This window comes from Phycodurus eques, chromosome 3 (genome assembly GCF_024500275.1).
Source record: "Phycodurus eques isolate BA_2022a chromosome 3, UOR_Pequ_1.1, whole genome shotgun sequence".
Classification (NCBI taxonomy): Eukaryota; Metazoa; Chordata; class Actinopteri; order Syngnathiformes; family Syngnathidae; genus Phycodurus; species Phycodurus eques.
The window spans coordinates 5915001-5938786 of NC_084527.1; the positions used below are offsets into that span (position 1 = coordinate 5915001).

Consider the following 23786-nt stretch of genomic DNA (forward strand, 5'->3'; position numbering starts at 1 on the left):
CCACACTGTCGTCGCCCGTGCCTTTGCGTCACCCACTCTTTATTGGCAATAAATGCATCACAGAAGAGGTGACTCAGTGCTTCCTAAATACTTGAGCACCATATAGCGCACTATATGTCTCGGTTTTTCAAGCTTCCGTGAAGGTATCGCCGGTCTTTTAGAGGTTTTCGATTACCTCACAGGGCTTGGGTGTATGTCATGAAATATTCATGCTCGTATTACATCAGAGGCGACGAACTTCCGAGTGTTGGCTTCACCGCTTCTCTTCTGGTGTCTTCAATGTGTTGTCACCTGCTCATTGTTCTATAAAGTCTTGTTTTTAGAAAAATAAATACTTTATCTTAGACGATTACTAGGAGGCACCGAAATAAAGAGTAGGCGGCATATTTACTTCATATGTAAATATCCCTGTGTATTGTTCCAATTTGTATTATTCCGACTTTTTGTGCACGAACATGTGAGAGCAAAAATACAACAGTGAAGCGTTGAGGGAGTCGCCCCAGCTCGAGCAAGGAAAACAACTCTTCTGCTTCCCCCTAGTGGATGACGGTAAACTGCAAGGAAAGAAGTTGACTGCGTTTTAGTCAAGCTTCCATTGTACATTTGTATTTTTCTCCTTTTGAGGGAAACCTTTATAAACAGGCTGTCTGCGTATCTTAAAATGATTTTCTGAAATGAAGGCTTTAATTATTCATTTAAAAAAGTACAAATCATCATTAAATCCGCCATTCAAAGGTCATGAAAATTCTACATTATTGTCCAATTCGGTGGAATTAATAATGTAAATTTGTTAAGTATCAATAAGGTACATTTTGGCAGTTTACATAATTTTGTGTAAAAACATTTTTAAAACATCACTGGCACAGATAGTTGAACAAAGATATGTTATTTGTATTAAATAATTTACGGACCACACTAACATTATATTTTTCTTGAAAATTCCCCATGCCACAAATGTGTGTACTCTCAAGCTGATTTTTTGACATCGGTGCTCTCAGTCTTGTCAAATCACGCGCTAATAACAAACGTCTTGACACAGCGGCCTTTAACCGTCACGGGCATGCCTGCTATGCACGGCAAGATATGAAAAGCGAACATTTCTTGGGTTTCAGAGAGGACGCAGGGTCCAGTTCCACATTCACCCTGGAGGACAGCGCCATCTGCCTCACGTCCGAACACAGCACCATGGACGTGGACATGGACCGAGATGACGGATCGGTTCTTGACGTTTACTTGGTTAGTTGGTCCCCACAAAGTGATAAAACTGCATAAGATGTGACCTTTAAAGGCTATTGGTGTGCTGTGGCTAAGGAAGAACACTATTTGTTTTTTTGTATCATAGCAATATAAAAGCAAGCTTCCTATTGATTTTGAATGATAATTTTGACACAGCACAACAATGGTTGTCTACTGGGGCCAATTTTTAAACCATCTTCAAACTTCAATTGTTGCAAGTGCCATTTTTCATCCATTGATTTTTGAATATTTGACATAAATTGACATAACAGGTCAACTTCTTTCTACTTGTTAGAACGGGTGGACAAACCTTTGTGCTCTTGGGCCAAATTAGATTTTTAACTCTGACAGATGGGTCACATCATTTAGAGGTGACAATGTAAATTGAATTATTTTATATTGAACTAAAATAATACATTTAAATAAATAAAATACTCTCATGATTATAATTAACCCATTATTTTATAAAATAAATCATCTTTACATTTATATGTATTTTAAAAATTTAAAGAAATAGTTCTTGATTAAAAAAAAAAAAAGTTTCAAATATTACTATTTACAATAAACCACTGATCCAATTTATTGTAAATACACATTTTAAAAAGTTAAACAATTTACATTAAAATGTATTAATACATATAAGTATATATAATACAATAACATATTTGGAAAAGTATGTCATTTTTGAGACTACAGCAGAATGGCGCATGATCGTAGAGAGCCAATCACAAGTGTCTGCTTTAGGAGGAAGTGATGTTAAGAAAAAAAATCTGAGCTTTTGCGAGAAATCTCCAAAAGGAATTGTAATTTAATTACATATTTTCTCACAGTAATGTAATGGATTACACCTACATAAATGTAATTAAATTCCGTAATCTAGTTACATGTAATTAGTCAGTTGTTGGTTCAGATATTCACGACGAGTTGATCTTCTTCTCGTCTCTTGCAGTGAACTTAGGATCTTCGGCCCCTCCACGTGTTTCAATTTCGGCTCCTCCATTTGTCATGCTGCTGCAGTCAGGTTGCCACTTTTATTGCCAACGCGAGAGGTTGACTGAAGACACGTCACCCGAATGGACATCTGTGACATCGCACCGTGTGCTGAAGACACTTGACGCCATTCCTTTTCATGCATCTCATCATGGCCTCCACAGCAATCTGCTCTACAACTATATTTACAATATATTTTATTCAGCTGAACAGAGACTTTTTTTTTTTTTTTTTTCCAGCTCCGTTAGTTGATCTGATGAGAAATGTTTACAGTGGAGTCACAGTGGCAGGTGACAGTAGCCTGATCACCTGAAAGCCAGGTGAGGAAAGACTTCTGCTCTTGACTGAAGTAACAGAGCAACGCTGCACCCTCTCCTCATGTGAACACGTTTGGACTCGTGTAGAAAGAGGTGATCCATAGCAGGGTGGCGTGGCTCACATAAGCACAAACTTGGGAAAGCGAACGCACGGCACTTGTCCCTCTGGACTTGTCGTAGATCAATTTGATAGTTTTGTTTGTATAATAGCGGAAGGTCATTTCATATGGAATAATGCATCCTCTTACAAATCTTAGATCATGATGCTGTCTCTTCATCATCAATTATTTCCAACTATAAATGTTGAATACCAGGATCTTGTGAGTCAATGCCATAATTTATGTAAATCCACATTTTACCATTTGCTGAGAAGAATAAATCACATTAGGACAATGCATATTTATGAAGAACCGTCTGAATAAAGTGACATCAAGTGTCTAACCTTTATCATCTCTGACACAGTTCAGAAAGTGTAATGAGAAACAAACAACAGTATTACCAGACATTTGCTACTTTTAGATTCAGTCAAGGTTTCCTACCTTTTTAAATGTTATTTTAAGAACTCAAAAAAGTGTTTTCACATAAATACCATTAATCATGACCAAATAAAGGTAATTTGATCTAATGAAAATAAAGTTAATTTGTTTTCATAAGTGTGTATCAAACTAGTTGCCCTTCACAATAATCAGTACTCATGGGTAGCTTTCAGTTTCAATAAGATTGGTGACCTGATTTAGTGTTGAATGCTTGTTTTTGGAAAGTAACCAGAGAGAGAACACATTTTCAATCATTTTTGCTCCCCTCCACCCTGACAACTAAAAAAAAAAGGAAACCGGGGGGGGGGGGCACACACGCTTTGTCACATTTCTGTTGTGTAGCAATTTTAATTTACAGAACATTGTCAACTTGCATTACATTTAGTGCAAATAATAACACTTTTGATGTACAATATACACACGTACAAAGTGTGTGGATTAGTGACACAATATCAAAATTAAAAACAATAGCTATACTCTTCAGCGGACATGGTGTGTAGATCGTATAAATTAATAATCCAAAATCCTTCTTAAGCACTGCCAACCAGAGGGCGATTAGCCCCCCGCCGCCCAAACGAAATCAAATTTGATGACAACGATAATACCAAACAATCCAGAGCTGTTTTTAATGTTGAGGTATGATTATGTGAAATGCTGAACCTCCCACCCCAACACAAAAACACTTCCAGTCACTGTTGATAAATGCACACGTGGTGATTGTATAGTAAGAATCACCAGACTCACGCTGGTGTCTAAGGCATCCCCGGACGTAGTTTATCATCATCAGTCACTGTGCACTGTAGTGTGGCACGCAAAATGTAATTGTAGCGCTGGAATGCTCAATTTAGGATGAATGTTCACGTAGACAAAAATAATTGAGTGGAGACATTTCTTAGGCAGACTAAAGATCGGGGGTGCGGTGCGTTAGGAAAATCAAGGAATCTACTTAACTCTCAAAGAGAGGAAATCTTTACACCAACGAGACGCTACAGCAACCAAAATGGCCGCCAGGTGCTAGGAGATAAGCTGCGGCATAGCATATGTTCTATGTGTCAATGAGACTTTAAGCCAAAGCTTCCTTGGCAGATCGACCAGCATCTAATTCAAGCATTTTAACAGTCAATTCACATTTGTCGCTTTGGTAAACTAAGTGTGGTTTCTCTGCACAAACCGCCGTGTCCCGCGGTTGCTCTCCAGAGAAGCTGTACAAATATAAAGATATCAGAGAGAAACCCGCTCAAAACGCTTCAGGCGCTCGCCCACCATCGGACCGCGGACGGGCTCATCACTAGAGGGGCGGGAGGCCAAAAAGACTCACTCACTTTTCTCTCTTTAGCAGCAGCAAACAAGTAGCATTGACGCTAACAGTTAGCCCCAAATCACAACAACTATGTAATCATAAGAAATGTACAAAACAATCTACAAAAAAAAAAAAAAAGCGAACAACAATCATTTGAAACCACTGAGGAGGAAACTATATATAAAAAGGACCCACAGATGTTAAGCTGGAAGGACAAATACTGATGGATTAAAGCCACACAACCAGTCTCGTGTTCAAGGGGGTCCTCGGTTGTGCTTGTCGGGACGCATGTTGCACGCTGTCGTCTTTCAGGGGGCGCAGCCTTCACCTCCAGAAGCAAGATTTCGGTCAATACGGCAAGGAAATTATTTGACCTCTCCCACACACATCCTGAACACATTTAAATCTATTTATGAGCGCACACACAAAAAAAACCTGTTGGACCGGTGGCCTCAAGTTCTTCTGCAAAATATCTTGATGAACTCATGAATGATGAATTCATTTTCCCAATGGTGATAGCAAGCTGTTCAGGCCCTGAGTGGGCAAGCACGCCCAACCTTGATGCTCCCTCCACAGTTGGGATTAGGTGTTGATGTTGCAAGCTTAAATGTACAGAAAATACTGTACGTGTTGGAGTGTGTGTGTGTGTTTTAACTCGAAGAGGCGTGGCCTGGTGGAGCTGCGTGTGACTCTCTGGACATGAGCTGTGGCTGACAGCAGCTCCTTGCGTGAGTGTGCTCAATGTTGTGCGTTTTGCTGTTCTCCCGGTGTTCAGTAAGTGGTTGAAAAGCGAATCGGCAACTGTGGCTCTCCTTTCCTACAATGCGGACAATATAGTAAAGACACTGTTTACATTTTTTTTTTTTTTTTTTTTTTTTTTTTTAAATCGCTATAAGCTGCAGATTTCTGTGTTATAGCAGGGATTTCTGCAGTAGCTACCACACCAAAAACTCTCCGGGGAACATTTGTATTTCCTATTTCCTGGTTTAGTATTTCCTATACTGTAATACATAATATAGAAAATATTTCAGTCAACTATAATTAGTTTTGGAAAATGATAATGAAAATGAATTATTCTAAAAATGCTTTTGTTCACCTAAAGGCCTGATGATAAACTAAATCAGGTTTCTATTCGGGTTTTTTTTTGCTCCCAAGTACTCCGGCTACCTCGTGCATCCAAAAAACATACAAGTTAGGATCACTGAAGATTTTAACTGAGTGTAAATGCTTGTTTGTCTTTATGTGGCTTAAATAAACACCAGCCACCATATGAGGAAATATACTGTTAATACTATATTGTGGTTTACAGCTCAGCTCCAAAGCAGGATGTATTGGCCATTACCTCTCAAAACAGGATGGGCTTCCCCGAAGTCTTCTCCTGGACGTAGGAGGTGAAACGTTTGAGGAACTTGGGATATTCTCTCTTGGCGACGGCTCTGAGCACCGAGGCCGGAGCCCAACCGCCTGGATTTACTGCCACCGCGGACAGAAAAACAAACGTCAGTAAACATGCACAGCATAAAGCTCGGCTTCAAATGACAAAAAGAGCCGCTGACTGAGAATAGGAGATCGTCAGGGGGAGCTGTGGGAAATTGTCTGAAAATTACGTATTCATCTATTACAAATAATGCAAATTTGTTCAACTATATGTCAGCCACATATCGCGACAGAACAATTAAATGCGCTTCTAGTTGATGGCAGAAGGTAAAATTAACCTGTGTCCACCTTTTGCCATTCATACATCCTAATAATAGCTTTGTATTCAACTAAACAGGACCAAATTTCACACAAAGTCCATTTGTGAGTAAATTGAGACAAGATCATCTCATCAATATTTCAGTACAGTGTTCCCCGCCGATTTTGGAAGCTATTCTCCGTAAATTACTGAAATACTTGCCTAGTTTACTGTTATTGTGCTCTTTCTGAAACTTGATGTTACGGCTTTGGCATCTTGGTGCCAAGGAACTATGTTGAAGTGACATCTCAACAAGCAACTTTGTATTCCGGGGAGGTGCTAAGTTTAGCCACGGAGGCGAAAGAAATTAACGAGAGAGCGAGTCATTTTCCCAAATCCAATCATCTGCAAGCCATTTATTTTTAGGGTAATGTTTTACGATGAGTTTGAAAGGACAGTTTTGGATCATGGTTTGTGGTATATTTCTGGTTTAAACTGAAACTTTAAATCAATGGAGCATTACTGTATGTATACATTTTGTGACATTTCAATTAAGTTTGAGAAACAATGATACACAGGAGAGCAAAATACTTCCTGACTCACCATTGGCCACATAAGTGATTCGACACAGGATGTTGTCCCTGCTGAGCTCTTTATCGCCCTCTGGTGGACTGACCAGAGTTTGACAGATCATGGCAACGTTGATTTTGGCCCGGACGCACCGGTTGGAGGGCTGAAAAAGATATAAACATTTATTATACATTAAATAAGGCATTGTTAGTGCTGACCAATTACAGTACACTTATTTCCTAGATGAGAAAGGCTTCAATGATTCAGTGTATCTGCAGACAAACTCAAACTGAAGACTTTTATTCATGTTTTAAAGTATGCTTTGACACCCAGTTGATTACTCCCAAATAACCCACTGAAGATACATCCTCTTGCACAGCTCTTACTCTAGTTGATGTAAGGAACAGATGCAATCGTGTACAGTGAACTTACGGCCGCATTTTTGTGGTCGACAGAGAAGTTGCACACCAACCAGGTGTCGGGATCGTTCTCGTTGGTTGCCAGAATCTTCCTGATGGCTGACAGATAGAGCACGTCCCTCTGAGAGGCCGGCCACACTCTCTACGACACGACCGCACGCGGCCAACGTCAGAATGAGCGTAAATTGCAGACCATGCGAGGAAGTGAAATGGTCGGTCCCTCAAAAATGGCTTCTGGGAGGTCGGGTTTACCTTGTGTGTCTGATAAACGATGACGGCGTTGTCGGAGAGCGTTTCCACGACGTTAAAGTTTTCAATGGTGGCTGAGGAAGAAAGAAACAATTGAGTATCATGCGCGGAATGACTTCTTCAAGAGAGCACATAGTGGTGGACTTGAAACAGGAACTTACTCTCCCAGTCCAAGCGCACTGCAGTGTCCCAGAAGTAATGGCAGACCTCGTGTCCCGTCACCCCTTTGACGGCGTGCGTCGCTTTTAGAGGATCCAACACGATCCCGTTCTCTTCCACTTCTCTTCGGTACACCTGGGAAACATTGCGCAAAGGTTTTTACAATTGTCTATATATTAAGTTTAATAGCCAACGAATAGACCACAAACTCTGATCCCAACACAGTTAAGCATTTCAAACAGATACCACGATGTTGAGCCTTAAAAATAGTCTTACAGATGATTTGATTGGGGGAAATAAATTAATCAGCAGGCTCTCCATAACATCCACTAACAAACCAGGCTAAACTTAGCTCCTCGCCGAAACAAAATAGCCTTTACAAATATATATATTTTTTGGGGGGGGTATAAAACCCTTGTATCACATTGTGTAGCTTTAGACACTGTCGTGTCTATTTATAAAACAGTCTGCTGCACGCGAATTCTCAGGTAAACAAACAAGAGACGACTCGTACGCAGCTTCTCACCTTCATCTCTCCTTCCTCGATGACCAGCTGCCAGTTGGCATCTCCGCCCACATCCTGAAGCGAGTACGTCATATGATTCTGCACCATCTCCTCCACCTAGGAGACGAGACGATTTCTAATTCAAGTCATCGCGGTTCACATTTCTTGTTAGTTGGGAATCAAGCGCTTATTTTTCAGAAAACATAAAAAGGATTTCTCTTCACCATTAATGCTGTCTGTGGGTCAAGTGTGAATTACATTTAAAATACGTTTTACTCGTCATGTTAGAGGTAAAGTATACACTACAGTATTGTATGCCCCCAGTCATACTTTTTCCCTTTTTGTGTGTCAGTGAAAGGTTTTAGGTTAGCGGCAGTGTCCGATAAACTGAGTAGCTGGCACCCAAGCGCCTGGAATGTTATCGCAGAGGTGTTGGGAATTTGTCGAGCAAACAGAGTCAGTAGGCAGTAACTAAATGTACAGAATATTATGCAGTTAGTGTTAAAATAATGATTCGACACTTAAACCCGCTGAAGGTTCAACAATGCCTAAAGTATACAATGAGGACAGTCTGCCAATGCAGTCGCAGAGAATTTAAGGCGCACGTGCAAAGGGGACTGCATGTTAGTAGGTCAGGCGGTCAGTCTAGATCTTTCCACTGATTGTAATGACATCATGTGAATATAAATGTATCATTCCCGGAAAGGAAAGTTAAATAGAAAGTGTTTTGTGTGTTTTGCTCATGCTCTCTTGGACTGTAAAGTGTGCTCGCGCTAGCACACACAAGGGCCCTCCAAATTACCTGAGTGCTGAATCTGTGAATGTCATCTGAAGCACTGACTAGCTCGACAGAGGACAGGGAAGAGCAATGACTACGCGCCTGTGCAGCAAAGAGATATTAGAAAGAGAAAGGCATGACAAACTGGAGAAAGCAAAACACCAAAAAGCAGAAAGCCAAGAGAATCAATCATCAGCTGCTTGAATGCTAACAAGTCACAGATTATTTGGGTTAAGTGGTGGCCACATCAAAGAGCATGATGAAAGAGCTTTAAAGGCACGGGGGAACATGAGGACCAACGGGTGCGGAACGAACCTTGGTCGCGAATCTGTGCGTGCTGACGCTGGAGTAGACGTCACCGGGAGGCACTGGAGTCAGTCGAGGAATCCTGACCTTCTCCGACTGGCACTGAGGGACGACGTGAGATTCATGAGAGACAACAACAACATTTTTGTAAATACGGACTCTTTTAAAACATCAATCTAGGAAACACACCAAGTGCACAACTCTAGACACACAGTGGAATGCCTCAATTGAATTAGTACGGTATGTACAGTATATGGGCAAGAATGAACACATCCTCCAACCTGCACCAGAAAGGTTGTTCCGCTAAATCAACAACAATAAGATCAATTGAAATTACAACTATCTTTGGAATAGCACTGAATATGAGGAAAAACACCCTCAATTCATCAAGTTGATGGGGAGCAACTGGAGCAGTTGGGCGTCATGTTTCGGAACTTATTTGTGAACTTATTTAATCACACGCTGTATCCCCAAGTTTGACGTGAGTACAAAACAGATATACGCAAAAGGAAAGACTGAACCATACAATACAATACAGCATTAGGAAAGACGGGCTCAAATGTGGGTGTTGAAAATGTGCCATCAGAAAGTCTGCCGCAGATTAACATCACACCTGCTCTTCTATTTTGTCTTGTCTGTCGAGGGCAGCCTCTACCGCGTCGAAGAACTCGTCCTCATTGATCAAACTGTTGGGCCCCTCCTGGAAACGAAGCCAATAGGAATCAGGAATGTGGGAATTCCAAAAGAAACATACAGCATCAGGTCCCCCAATAAAACACTCCATCATTAATGCAATTAAGTCCATCTCGCCTCATAGTCCGGGCCTCCGTAGTGGGACTTTTTCTTCAGTTCATGCACAGCAGACTTGTAGGCATCTTCTACCCTCCTCCTCTTTTCCAGCTCCTGGAAACAAAAACATTTTTTTATTAGGCATACAGTACGAGGACAATATAATGAGAGCCGAGAGCCGTTTCTCACTTTTCTCAAGTCAACGCTTTAGCGCACTTTTAAAAAACAACCACACCTGAAACAAAGTGCTGTACGTGAATAAAAGAATCAAGAATTGCAGTACACTTTTTACACCTTATTTTTTGTCTTGCAGAAATGAGCCTGCATTAAGAGGGCGGCCCTGCCTCTAGCAAATGAGCTGCCCCTCATGCCGTCCCAAATACTGCTGGGCCAGAAGTAAGTACAGATTCCATGATGACTTGGCCAGAGCTAGCGGTGATTGCACTTTGAGCCCCCGATTCTAAAAAATCAAACGACAGAGCACACGCCACACGAATTGTAAAGTGAAGGTTAAGGAGGTACGAAGATTCCAGTCGATGCCAGCGAGAGGAACTTCGATTTTCCATTTTATGACCCTTTAAATTAAACTAAATAAGGTTACCAGTAAAAAATAAAAATTAAAAAAATACCTAGGGACCGATGAGTAGCTTTAAAACTTGTAGGGAACATTGAAAAACTTTTCTTTTCTTTTTTAAGAATCCAAGCATCTCCACAAAGTATAGGGAAACAGTGAAGCGGTTAAGCTAATTTTTCAGTCCCTGTCAGAGGTAAACAAACTGACTTTAGGCCGATGTGTGAAAACAACACCACAGTGCTGTTTACAATGTCCAGCTAAAAGTGGCACAATACTGTCCGAGTTGACGCTTTCACACCACAGAAACCTGACAAACCAGTCATATGATTTCTTCTGCTTTTAAAAGGATAATAAGAGGAACTAAAGATGCTTGTACATTTACCATTTCCTCAGCAGAGCAAAAGAACCAGTTCACATTTCAGACAAAAATTAACACAAGCGACTACGGCCGCTGTCAAGCACTCCACAAACCAGACAGAGCCGCTGTAAGAAAACTAACTATGCTTTTTTGTAAGTTGTCACCACCTGCCACAAAACACACATGAACACTCTGCTGTCAGCTCTTAGCTTCAGCCATCAGCAGACCTACTTTGAAGACGAGGCTGCAGCTCTGTAAAGGTATCCAGTGTTGCGTCTGGTGCTTGAGGACCTCTGACCGACGCTGCGGTTTCCACAGACTTAACCAAGACGTCCGAGCCGTCATTTCCCGATTCAGTTTCCTGTACGGCTGCACTTTGCTAACTTACTCTCCCTTCCTTGCTCCCCAATGGCAGCTAAATCTCACACTTAAAACCAAATATAGTTAAAAAAGAAAAAAAACATTTTGTTTCACTTGAGCCGTCAAAAGCACTCCGATCTCTTCCCGGCTTTTGTACTCTTTAGGGTTGGGCAGCAAGCCATTGCACAGAAACTGGTTTGACAACAAGAGCAGAGTCGAACAAGACCAAAGAGCATTCCTTTACTGACGCACACACAAACATACACATGCGCACACACAGGCCTCTAAAGTTCAAGCCAAAACCAATGAATGTGTGTCTTATCAGCACACCAGTCACGCTGCCGGCTTGATGCTTACTGAGGGCAACGCGTGCATTTGTGGGTAAATGTGGGCGTTTCTGAAAATGGTCAGCCATTGATTGAGAACAAATACACGTTATAGCAAAAGTCCTCCTTGCAAAAAATTCAACATTTTTCAGGTTACCATCTCACGATCATGTCAAGTCCTGAAAGTGTTAGATCAGTTTTATCACCTGAACACAAAGACAGGTGACAAGTGTTTCAAACCTTTACTCGGCAGACGCCTGCTGAAATGCCAATGCAGACACTGCCACGTGTGGACAAAAATATTAGCACACTTTGCTATTACACCTGCAGGAAGCAAAAATGAAATAAAATGAAGACGGCTAGAACAGCTTCCACTCGTTCAGGGAAGACCTCACAAGTTTGTCAGTGGGAATTTTTGTAGTTAGGTCACTCCTGTTGCTGTTTGATAAGCTTGGTTCTTGTTCCAGCAACCCTTTATGGACCTTGCAGAAAAGAGCCTTCCCCAAAGCATTCCCACAAAGTGAAAAATAGTAAATTTAACACTAATATTTAATTCATCCACAAAGAGTTTTGACTCTGTATTTGTGTCCGTGTACTGTGCATCAGTCTTGAATGTTTGTAAAGCTCAGTACCTTGTCCAGTCTCTTTTGCCAGCTGTCCTCTCGTTTGACCATCAGCTCAATACAATGTGACAAAGTAGACAGGATGCCCGCTGTGGTGGCCTTGAAGGTGATGGCCTCTCCCTTGAAGTCGATGCCATTGATCCCTTTGGGACTGGCGGGGGAGAACACTGGCACAAGCAAGCAAAAACCAAAAGTAATCACAACTCACAACTTGCTTTTGATGTTTTATGGTTCGAGTCTGACCGCCGACGGTCAGTTATCGGCAGGACACTAACGTTTCTCTTTGCTGCCATTATTGTTGTGACAACATTCACCGTCTGGCCTTGAAGTGGCAGGGAAGTCTTCTTCATCCTCCTCCACTACTGAGACCAACAAGTTAATTAGTAAAAACAAAATAAAATAAAAAAATACTTGTATTGACTGGACAAAATGTAAACATTGTTCGACAAGATTCAGATTAAGAAGCAACAGTGTTCTGGAAGTTGGATTTGAAAAATTCAAACAGAAACGAGGCCATAACGCCATCGGTACCTCTGTCCCTGTGAAACTCATCTTTGGAGACGGCGTCAGCACAGGAGTCAAAATATTTCTGCAGCGTGTCCACTTGTCGGCAAAGAATGTCCCGGAAGGTCTCCATTTCTGCTAATTTCTCACACAGCCTGTGTCCCTTCTGAACAGGGCGACGCCATTTTAGGTTTCAGAGCATTGGATGATGATTTCTAATTGTCTGATGGAGAGTACACTTACCTTAAAAGAGGATGTGGATGTGGCAGACAAGGCACTGGCTGCTGAAGTGAGGGACAACATGGAACCATGACGCCTCAGACTAGATTCTGACCCATACCCGGACTCAGCCTATGGAAAGGGAACATGAAAGGGGAGACGTGGAAGAGTATAATTACAAATAAAGCATACAAGGTAAGACAAGCGGGTAAAGGAGAGGCAGAGAGACTGGACATTTTAAGCGCTGTGCTTCCAAAGTCTGCAGCTCACACAAAGAAGACAGAGAAGAGGTAGAACAGTTTCAGCAGTCAGCAGCACTGAGCAACGCTGAGCTGGACAAGAGCAAGGGACCTCCACCTACACAGCCAAACACTAGAGAAACAATGAGAATGACAAATATGCACAAACTGAGCAGCACCAGTCTTACCAAGTGAAAATTAAAGCCTCCTGTGTCCAAAAAGAAGATGACTCTGTAACATGAAATGAAAATGCTCAAGATTCCTCAACTCAGCTGATAAACAAAAAGGCGCTAAAGGTGTCATCTTATGGTAAATGGACCGTTTTAGTTGTTTGTATCCAAATAGTTAGGTCTCTGGAGTGCCCACCCACCCATCAAGTGGGAATTAAATGCCGAAACCAATTCTTTGTTTTCTGCCTATTTCTGAAAACACGTCTGGATGATAGCTGTTCTGCATTTCTGCCCCCCACACAACAACTGGATGATTTTACCAAAACAAATGAGTGTATTGTGTAAAGTCTTGTGTAATTTTTGTTCATTGACGAAAGCATGTTACAGACATGTATGTTATCAGCACACACGAGTTATTTCAAATTGTGGTCAAAAAGTCACACCTGAGAACTTTCTTTCTTTTATTGTCTCATTTAAATGTGGAACCAGCCAATCCCAGTGGGACGCCAATGACGCCTCAATACAACATGTTGCTACTGAATCCAAAATGCAGACAGCAAAGTCGTGACGCAACTTGAGTGAGGACTGAGGAGCAATGACACCAAGTAAAAAAATAAAACACGCCACAGAGTTTCCATAGTGCTCGTCGACACTTACTGCAGCTGAGAAGCAAAAAATATTAATTTCTAAGTTGTTAATTCAGTTTTCTGTTCCCTGCAGTTTCTTGGACACATTTTAAACAGCTGCAAATTCACTAATTACACATTTAAGGGCTGACAGCTTGCTGTTGTTTCAAAATTATTAATCAGAAAATTCAGCCCCACCCCCAGTAAATAATGTAGCTAATTTGGACAAAGCAATAAGGGATATGTCGAGATTACAACATGAAGAATAAATAGAAACATGCAAAGAAAGCATTGCTGGTGAGAAACGTACACAGGAAAATGTAGCTTGTGTGCTGAAGCAAGAAATATACGCTTAACCTAAAATGGAAGCAAATTTAATTTCTGAAATACAAGGTAATACAATAATGTAATAATAAAGGTATGCGTTAGTTGTCCCTGCATAATAACATAATACATTTGCGCATGTCATTCCAAGCTAACGTAACCTTAAATGGTGCAATAATACATTTGGAATTGTGATTAACTATCATCCCAAAGCTTCTTGCTTAACGAATCATGCTGACAACAACAATGTGCAGGCAAGTCCATAAATAACTGTCCCATGAGCACATGCACAATAGCACACAATTTAAGAGTTCTGTCAGAGTTAAGGGGCAGCATGCCTGCACGAAATGAGCCCACCATTCGACCATTCCAGCAGCCAAAGCAGAGCAGGACACTGCTGCAGTCCCGGCGGCTTGCTGGCCCCAACATGGCCCAGACTTTTCCTCCAGACATACACCCTAGTTTGTTCTGACAGTTCAGATGCTCCAGTCCTGTACTCCAGTTTCTATGGACACACCTCAAGCAGCAATGGGAAGCGGCAGCAGTGAAGAAAAGCAAAAGAATCAGCTGAGCTTGTTAAATAGAGAGAGCATTATCACAGCTGGGGTGCCGGGGGGAGGGGGGGGGGCAAATTGCTTTGTAGCAGTAGCAGAAACATGGATGAAGCTGAAAAGAAGAATTCTTCAGGAGAGCGAAGCAGTTCGGCTTTTAGTCACTTCTAATGCAGCCACATACATACGCACACAGTCCACTCTGGGTGTGTAAATTCATCACACAAGACCACACACCCTGATATGGGAAACCTTTTCATCCTGCCCAGCTGTATATGCAGCATCGACCGCTGGCCCGGACAGTGCGCGAGTGCACGAGCGCGAGCCAGGGAGGAACTCCATTTGCAAGCATGTATGCATTCGAGAGAAAGACGAGAGCAGTCTTGCGCTGTTTGGCCAATAAAACCTATCACATGGGGGGCGATGGATGCAGCCTGTCCTCGTCAAGCAGAAAGACAGGATCAGAGACCCCGGGGGGGAGGGCGGGAGGGACAACATTTAAGAGCTTACTTGTTTCCCTCTTTTTGTCTCTGCTTGTTCTGATTAGCTCGAATCCACTTAAGAATGCAACAGTGCCAGCCAGTAGTCTGAAGCAGTGGTGGCAAAAAAAATTAAAAAAAATTAATCCGCTATTCTGCCACCCCTTGGCGTGCAACAAAATGGAACAGTCAGATGGTGAGTTTTATGTATCCCTCTTGAATTTGGTTGCTGTGAGAACAAGAGCTTAAAAATGTATTATTCATAGAGAGGTGCACTTGATGTCAGTACATTTAGCACAAGTCTTTACACCACCAACAAAAACGCGTCCTTGATTTTGGTAAGTGCACTTAAAAAGTTGTGAATTATCATGTTAAATTATGCAGTTGAGAAACAGAATGGAAAACGAGGCACCGATATGAGCTGCAATTGGATTATTAAAACTAAAACAAAGCGGCTAAATAATTAGGTCCATCTTTTGGGTTGAGTATTCAAGTGACAAATGATGCAGCTCATCTTTTGTCCAGCGAAGGGCAGTACAGACAGACTCGCCAATCATAACCCTGCAGGCAGCGGTGCACTGGGGTTATTGCAGGACGCAGTTCAAACTTAACCCTAAAACACTCTCACACTGCCACTAATGGACCAAAGACCTGCGGTCACTCACACTCAGTCGGTATGCCACACACACTACCGTTTATTTTTTTTAATTTTTTTTTATGAATACTGAAGCTGACCTGATGAGAATTCACAGAACAGTGATTCCCTCAAATGTGCTGCCTTTAGGTGCTCAAGAGAACCACACACTTTCAGATGCTATTTCATATGTACACACATGAATATGAACACTCTGGATGTAAACCCGAAATATATGTATGTTTAATTTAGATTCCAGTGCCATGTAAAAGTTATATGTCCTCAAATCTAACTACAAATGATGTAGAAAACCACAATGCACCCACTAATCTTCCATTTATTAATGAAACTATCATAAATGTAATAAATAAATCAACAAAACAAATCAGGTTACAGTAATAAAAACCGCTGAATTGAAAATAGTCTTTTGAATGACAAATCTAACAGAAAGAATGCCAGAATGTCATTTACCCTCAGATTGCGTTGGAATTAGTAGCCAAATGAAGTATTCGTTACAAAAAAGACACAAGCTCTTAGAAGTGTCATAAGTAAGTCATATATATTAATATTTTTACTTCCGACCTCTCAAAATGTTCAGCAGCTTCAGACCTATCCATATATATATATATATATATATATATATATATATATATTTTTTTTTTTTTTTTTTTTGTATGCCCTCTTTGGACAATAAAAGCAGTGTTGTGTTATGACCATAACTCTAAATATGCCATATTTAAAAAAAAAAAAAACATTTCAAAGTGGAGTATTTGATATGAGGTAATTAGAGCCTTGAATGAGTCAGCAGGTCATAACATATTTTTTTACGCATTAGCGTTTTGGAGCAATGGCTGTTTCTTCCAAAAAAAAACTCCTGAGGGCGCGTTCATGGCAAAAAACACAAAAGGCATTTAAGTGTCATAACTAAGTCATAGATGAATAGTTTTTGTTACTTTCAATCTCTCAAATGTCCAGCAGCTTCTGACCTATCAATAAATAGTTATATATATATATATATATATATATATATATATATATTTCCCTCTTTGGCCATATTTTCAAATAAAATTAATTTCATATTGGATTATTTGATATTCAAGGCTCTAATTACCTCATAAGTCAATAAATCATAACACAGATTTTGATGCAATAAGAATAATTATGTAAGCCTGCAGCCAAAGTGAAGGAAGTAAAAGAAATTGTCCACCGTTGACAGTGTGGCCCTCCAGGACCACCCTCATTCCCTGGTTTTTCCTCCCGCTGCGCTCCAGCAGAGGGAGAAAAACGTATGTTCCATGCGTACCAAGGTGTTGAGATTTGAAAAGCCCAGGTCTCGACCAATGAGAGAGGGACATATTCAAACCGGTTTGAAAATAAACATCCATCCATCCATTTTCTGAGCCGCTTCTCCTCACTAGGGTCGCGGGCATGCTGGAGCCAATCCCAGCTGTCATCGGGCAGGAGGCGGGGTACACCCTGAACTGGTTGCCAGCCAATCGCAGGGAACATAGAAACAAACAACCATTCGCACTCACAGTCATGCCTACGGGCAATTTAGAGTCTCCAATTCATGCATGTTTTTGGGATGTGGCAGGAAAACGGAGTGCCCGGAAAAAACCCACGCAGGCACGGGGAGAACATGCAAACTCCACACAGGCGGGGCCAGGGATTGAACCCGGGTCCTCAGAACTGTGAGGCTGACGCTCTAACCAGTCGGCCACCGTGCCGCCTGAAAATAAATACATGCACAAAATACACACAAAATATACTCATATCTGCATACTAAGACTTTGTAAGTATCGCGGTGAAAACGTTGTAACACAAAAAAAAAAACATCATAATGGTGCCAAACACACCCATGTGCACGTGCACAAAACATCCAAATGCAAATGGCGATTGCATTTGGATGTTTTGTTTCTAAATTCAATTTAAAAGACAAAAGTAATTTTGGCATGAAAATGATGTTGCGGTCTCTAGCGCCACTTAGTGCGTGAAAACTTTAATTACATGCAAAATTATTATTTTTTAAATTTTCTGTACGAAAACAATCAGAAACGTTGAGAAATAATGCCAAAAGCATTGTAAGACATCAGCTTTACAGGGTATTGAAAAATATTATTTATAATGGGAGTCAATGGGGCAAAAAAAGGACAGAATGCTGCATGCTGGTGTAATTCATGTACCGTATTTTCACACCATAAGGCGCAATTAAAAGTCGTAAATTTTCTCCAAAATGCACGGGGCGTCTTATAATGCGGCGCGCCTTATGTGTGCACCGAGTTCCAAAATCTATACATGTTGTTTGATGACTGCTCCGCTTGACTGACTGGGAGCATTTCCTGCCGACACGCTGCTTATATAGAGGAAAAGCGGACGTGGCTGAGGACAGCATGCGGACGTAAAGGGGGAAGGGTGCGCCTGAAGGAGGACGCTAAAGGCACGCCCCAAGTAGGTATATAGCGCCGGTCAAGCCAGCCTCCATTCGTAAAGTAGCAATCAATCCAGCCGCCCCTAATTTTGTTCATTTTAGGCAATACGGTAATAAGTCGCCAACTCGCGGCGAAAGGCACCTTCAAAATAAAAGCTTCCCAATAATACGGAAGTCAACAATGACAACTTGGATCTGTATAGCCCCTTTCAAGGTAGCCAAGGATGCTAAACATGGCCTCGGTAAGCTATGCAACACACTTTACGACATAGATGTTGGCAAAATAACTAAGCAGCTGCTGAGATTCTCATGACTGGGAATGCCCCCATCTTGCACACATTAAGATTCCTCACATTCCCAAGGAAAGGAAAGACAGAAAGAGTGTGTGTCAATGCGAGCAAGCGTCTCTGTCCTTGTCCTGCCACACCCATCTCAGAGATAAACCGGACAGCCACGGCCCAGACTGCTTATGAGTAACAGAAAAATATGACTAACGCACCTGTGGAGAATCCAACATAGATTCAATATAATATTTTCGATGCTATTGGACTGGGAGATGACTCTTCTGGTTGCTGTCAATGCCTCTGACATGCTGACGAACAGGCCAAAAAAAAAAAAATGGGAATGAGGACCTGTCGCATTAATTGATTTAGCAGGGCACCACAATCATGCAGCATGCAACCCAGCCAGAGGAAGAAATATGAAACTTAATTTAAAAGGGTTGGGAAGACCAGGAAGTACAGAGAGAAAGAACACCAGAAAATCAAAGCCGCCAAAGCTAATAGAAAAACAACTTAGACCATGTGGACATTGTAATTCTTAGCCTGTTAATTTATTCAGCATCCGATTTATAGTGCATCTAACACACTGGCAAGCGGGTATATGAATAAATAATAAGAGAGTTTGGCTCCTTCCACTCACCTTGTGCAACTCAATTGACTCGATCCACTGGAGTCTGTGCTCGGGGTCTTCGGCTCGGAGGTACCACACGCTGTCGTTGACGCTGATGTCAAAACGACACTCGTCAAACTCGTGGGGCTGCAAGGAAATGTTAACAACTCTTTACTACCGGACCGACGATTTTGCGATGTCAAAAAACATTGTAGCTATTGTTGCAAGGGAGGAATAATCACACAGGGGCCTGATATGATGTACTCAAAGTTGTCTGTAATGACAATGGCTGCCTAGCAATGACATGTGGATTCCATTGTTTTCGACTTTTGCCACACAATAAACAAGAACGTTAATGAGAACCTGATGTCTTACTTCAGTGAACACTAATTCAAGAATAACTTGAGAGAATCTTAAAGCTTGCCTTTGCTTGACCGCGGGGTCGTTACAACCTCACCTCCTACATTGAGCCCAAATCTTACAACTATTTCACTCCCCCATCCTGCAATGTTCCCCACCCACCTCCAGACCCCAAGCGCACAAGGCACCCAACCAAACACGTGAAGAGAAATTCCACCGTTTCCCGTGAGATTGGAATTTGACCGTTGCACTCAGCAGGCGAGAGATGTGCTCCGCAAAGGCTCTTAATGCGAAATAAATCGCACTTGACTGGATTCTCCTCGGCTGATGCGGCTGTCAGCTGACACGACCTCGCGTTGACCGTGTTTTACTAGATTTGCTCATATGGCACAAGTGCTTTTTTTTTTTTTTTTTTTTTTTTTTTTGCTGGCTGACACCAGCCACATACACCTGCACACAAGACAGAAACCCTGAAGTGGAATATTTCTTAATCTAATCGCGCTGTTACAGGAACCAATAAATAGCCATTAGCAGCAGGTCGAAATATATGATCTGTCTGCTGGGCGGGGGCACAGTAGTAACCTCTAGTGTATCCAGCCATCATGCCATGTCAGGTTCTAAAGGATCCAACTGAGTTCTATCAGACACAGTCCATAAAACGCTACTTTTATAGTCCACTTTATACCTCTTTTAATCTGCCTGGGTATTCTCATTCCCCTTGTGAAAGATCAAATGTATAGTTGAGCTACGCTTGTGCCTTGTCTACACGAGACTGCGGCATCCTTACAGTTAGTAGGGTTGAGCTATTAGTCTTCCAGGGGTCAAGAAAACACTAAAACACATTTAATAACAAAATACGTAAAAACAAGAGGTAATCAAAGCACATTTGCACTTCAAGCAAAATACAGTAGAACCTTAAAATGGTTGTAGATCATCTGTTCTGGGACACTCGTCAACCTCAAGAGGTGTTCAAATTTTGAAACAATCATTCATATCAGGAAATAATGTAATTTTTTTGGGTGATCGCTCGAGAGTTACTTTTGTGCACATTTATGATACCTGAGGTGTCCAACTCAAGTTCAGCCCGCCACATCATTTCATTAGGCCTGCTAAAAGAAATCATGGGCGTCTACTTCCTGTTTCTTACTTTAAGCCGCACCAAAATTGACAATTGTTTTCACTTTTAATAACACTGCAATATTGCAACCATTTTTTGTTACAGTTTTAAAATAAATTGAACAATGGAAAAACTATTTTCCTTCAGATTTCAACACTGATTATCCATCAATATTCTGTGTATATGTAAAATAATAAGCCATTTATTTTGGCACCCTGAGGGAAAAATAAACAAAAATGAATTTGAATTCCCTTCGATATACTGAATGAACAGGATAAGCGGTACAGAAAATGGACAGGATAAGCGGTACGGAAAATGGATAGATGGTTGTTCCACAGAAAAACTGTACCCATTACAAAACCTTGCACAGGAAATGTTTTCAGGACAATCTTAACAGTCATACTAGCATAACAAGTAAACTGTTGTATAGTAAAAGTTAAAAACAATAAATTGATGTTTGTGTTTGCCATTATGCTAACTGCTGCTGCAATAAATTTCATATCCAGTTTTATGGTTATCATCACACTTTTAGTCTTTCCAAAGAAGTCTACGTGATGTCACACAATGATTGTCTTACTTCTGGGGCATATTTGCGGTAACATTTTGTTTGATTTCCAAATTGTACAACCTTGGTGGTACCCAAATTTTAAGGTTCCATTATACGACTGTACTCCAATAAAAACAAAATGAACTAGAATGAGTCCAGACGTCAGCCCAACCAACAACCCCAATTTGGATCAATACCAAATTTTTTACACATGCCCATCTAAATCATATATTTGTTGTGTTGTTTATTTCCATGAGAGGTTCTAGTGTGTCTTTGCATCGAAGAAGTGTGTCATAGTCTGACTTGAGCAGGAAGAGCAGCGGTGGCTCATTTCTGCATTCCTGGGGACATATGCCACAGTCCCCTAGATGACAATGACATTTTACATGATCAAGACTTGCAGTCAGTATGTAGTGGCTGTGTGGACCATAGTGCATGGCTTACAAGGCAGCATGTTTAATAAAGCTTGGGGGGCAGGACGGGGGGGGGGGGGATAAAAATCGCACTTTATCCTACAGCAACCTAATTATGAAACCGTACAAACGTTTCACATCGTGGGCCCTTTAATCCTGTCGCACAAGTTGTTTGCCTTCTGTGCTGGGTGGTGGTATGTTCAGGAAAAAAAAAAGGGCAACATTTTACCAAGGTGTGGAATCATAGCTTATCTGGCAACAAAAACTGTGAGGTCCGAACAGGGAGAGAATTACAGGCAGAGCGTAAACAGTATGCAGCCAGAGCTTACATGACAACATGCAGCGCTTAATTAAAACAGAGGGAGCATGTGATTGACTGCTAGTGCTGGGCCAAACTACTATGCTTGCCTGTTATCTTTAATACAATCTGCGACCGAAAAGTTAATCTTTACCTCTTTCTCTTCAGAAATGGCTTAAGGAATAACTGCGTGCTGGCGATTGGAGCAAAACACATGCATCACCTGGAGCACTAAAGCATCAAATGTGTTTATTTGTTCCCTCGTGGCTAAAAAAATAAAACAAAACAACTTGTGCTTTTGCTTCTTCTGCTTTCTAGCGCGTCCACACACTTAAGTTCCTTCTTTCCAGCACACTTACTGTGATGACAGCCTTACTGAGGCACAACGAGCCCCTGCAGCCATATTCCCGTTCATCCTCCGACTTGTAGTAGCTCAAAGTGTTGTTCTTCAACACCACCCATCGGTCCTGCCATCCGTGGATGTAATTGGTCCACTATGAGCAAACAAGGGCCGTTATGAAGTTTACGGTCTGCATGACGTACATACAATATGACTTTAAAACAATAAATAAATAAATAAATAAAGATCCATACCTTGCTCAAAACGCCCCCGAACTCCAAAGGTTGTGCGGATTCTGGTTCCACATCTTCGTCTGAGCCGGACGATGAACTCTTTTCGGACATTTAAATCCAAGATTCAGAAGAACTCAAGTGGCTTTTGTAGTCGACGGAGCTCTCTAGCTCAACACTAACTTCGTAAACCTCCCGAAACGCAGCAGAACTAGAACACAACCTGCTCGCTCTAAGAAATAAACACAAAGTTAGCCTCCCCGTACCCAGTCCAACGTTATCTGGCTGTTAACGTTGAGTAAAACTGGCACAAAGGCAGAAAAGGTAACGCTCCAACCTCGACCACTCGCTCTGCGTGATTTGTTTTGAAACTGACGTGGACCAGAACTGAGACAAGCTAGTCACCGTGAACGGTTAGCTGTCAAACCAAACTAGCGAACGTTAACTTGACTCGTAACTTGTGACTGACTGTTCCAATGCGCGCCTGCCGCGAAACGACTGGCTAGCGAAAAACGGGTCGACGAAGGCCTTCGCGTACCCGCCGTGCAGTCACCGCAACTAAGAAGCAACAAATGACGACGAAAGCGACCGCATTACGGCTTTATTTCCGCGGTTTTGTTAGCAACAGCGGACGACTCCACTAGCTTGTCATTTGGGTCGCGGGGGAGGAGCCGCAGCCACGCTTTACTGTGTACCTGAAAGAGACTAGCGTCAAGCTAACGTGAACAACTAGCAGAAGACGTACTGTGGCGTCTTTCAAAACAATGCATTTCAACTTCCACTATCATTTGAAATAGAAAGTACACGTGAACAATTGTATCAATTTGTATTTTGAAAATAAAATATCGGAAACAACTGAGGTATTTACAAAATTTCAGTAAATACATTCCAATGGATTTAAATAGGCACTCAATTCATCCACGCTGCGGATCAATTGAGGTCATTTGTTTTTTTAAATTTCCCAATTCGTGCTAATTATTAACATAGCAAAGCTAAAATTTGATACACATTTCTCTAAATTGCATTTAATCGATACCGTAATGGGATATGGTTCACGGCGGGCACTTTTGAAGTAGTATTCTTGTACTATATCCCGGAGTAAAAATACAATAAAGTTCACGTCAGCTGACCTCTTCAAAGTCCACCTGAATGTGACATTAAGTATCACCGTTTGAAGCGTTCCACACAACAGTTCAAAATGACGTTTTATGCGTACATCATTAAAAAAAAAAAAAAATTATGCGAACCAAATGAAGTGACTTTGCGCAAATATAGTACCTGAAAATTACACGTTAGTGAGCCAAAGAAAAAAAGAAAATGCAAAAAAAAAAACAAAAAACACAAAT

At 41.4% G+C, this 23786-nt stretch overlaps 2 protein-coding genes across 9 annotated transcripts in view; one reads left to right on the plus strand and one right to left on the minus strand.

Annotated features, from left to right (window-relative positions):
* The window catches only part of pip5k1bb (phosphatidylinositol-4-phosphate 5-kinase, type I, beta b), a 31726-nt gene extending 28592 nt beyond the window's left edge, over positions 1-3134 (plus strand). For both annotated transcript variants that reach the window (XM_061671757.1, XM_061671758.1), the window contains exons 14-15: positions 1113-1236; positions 2186-3134. In XM_061671757.1, the coding sequence (XP_061527741.1) occupies positions 1113-1236; positions 2186-2188 (127 nt within the window). In that variant the 3' untranslated portion in view covers positions 2189-3134. The remainder of the gene's footprint in view (positions 1-1112; positions 1237-2185) is intronic.
* A 250-nt stretch (positions 3135-3384) lies between these two features.
* LOC133399838 (ceramide transfer protein-like) lies at positions 3385-23125 on the minus strand. Of its 7 annotated transcripts, none has more exons than XM_061671766.1 (18): positions 22465-23125; positions 22230-22364; positions 19166-19282; positions 12818-12925; positions 12602-12740; positions 12346-12432; positions 12080-12237; positions 9851-9943; positions 9654-9740; positions 9050-9142; positions 8759-8836; positions 7978-8073; positions 7454-7586; positions 7296-7366; positions 7057-7185; positions 6658-6787; positions 5722-5852; positions 3385-4701 (listed from the first exon to the last, which is right to left on the minus strand). In XM_061671766.1, the coding sequence occupies exons 1-17, from the start codon at positions 22552-22554 to the stop codon at positions 5725-5727; spliced, it is 1872 nt and encodes a 623-aa protein (XP_061527750.1). In that variant the 5' UTR covers positions 22555-23125; the 3' UTR covers positions 3385-4701; positions 5722-5724. The 7 variants fall into 7 exon arrangements, with proteins under 7 accessions (XP_061527750.1, XP_061527749.1, XP_061527747.1 ...); XM_061671765.1 differs by having other exon boundaries at positions 3385-4707; XM_061671763.1 differs by having other exon boundaries at positions 3385-4769.
* Positions 23126-23786: the final 661 nt, after the last annotated feature.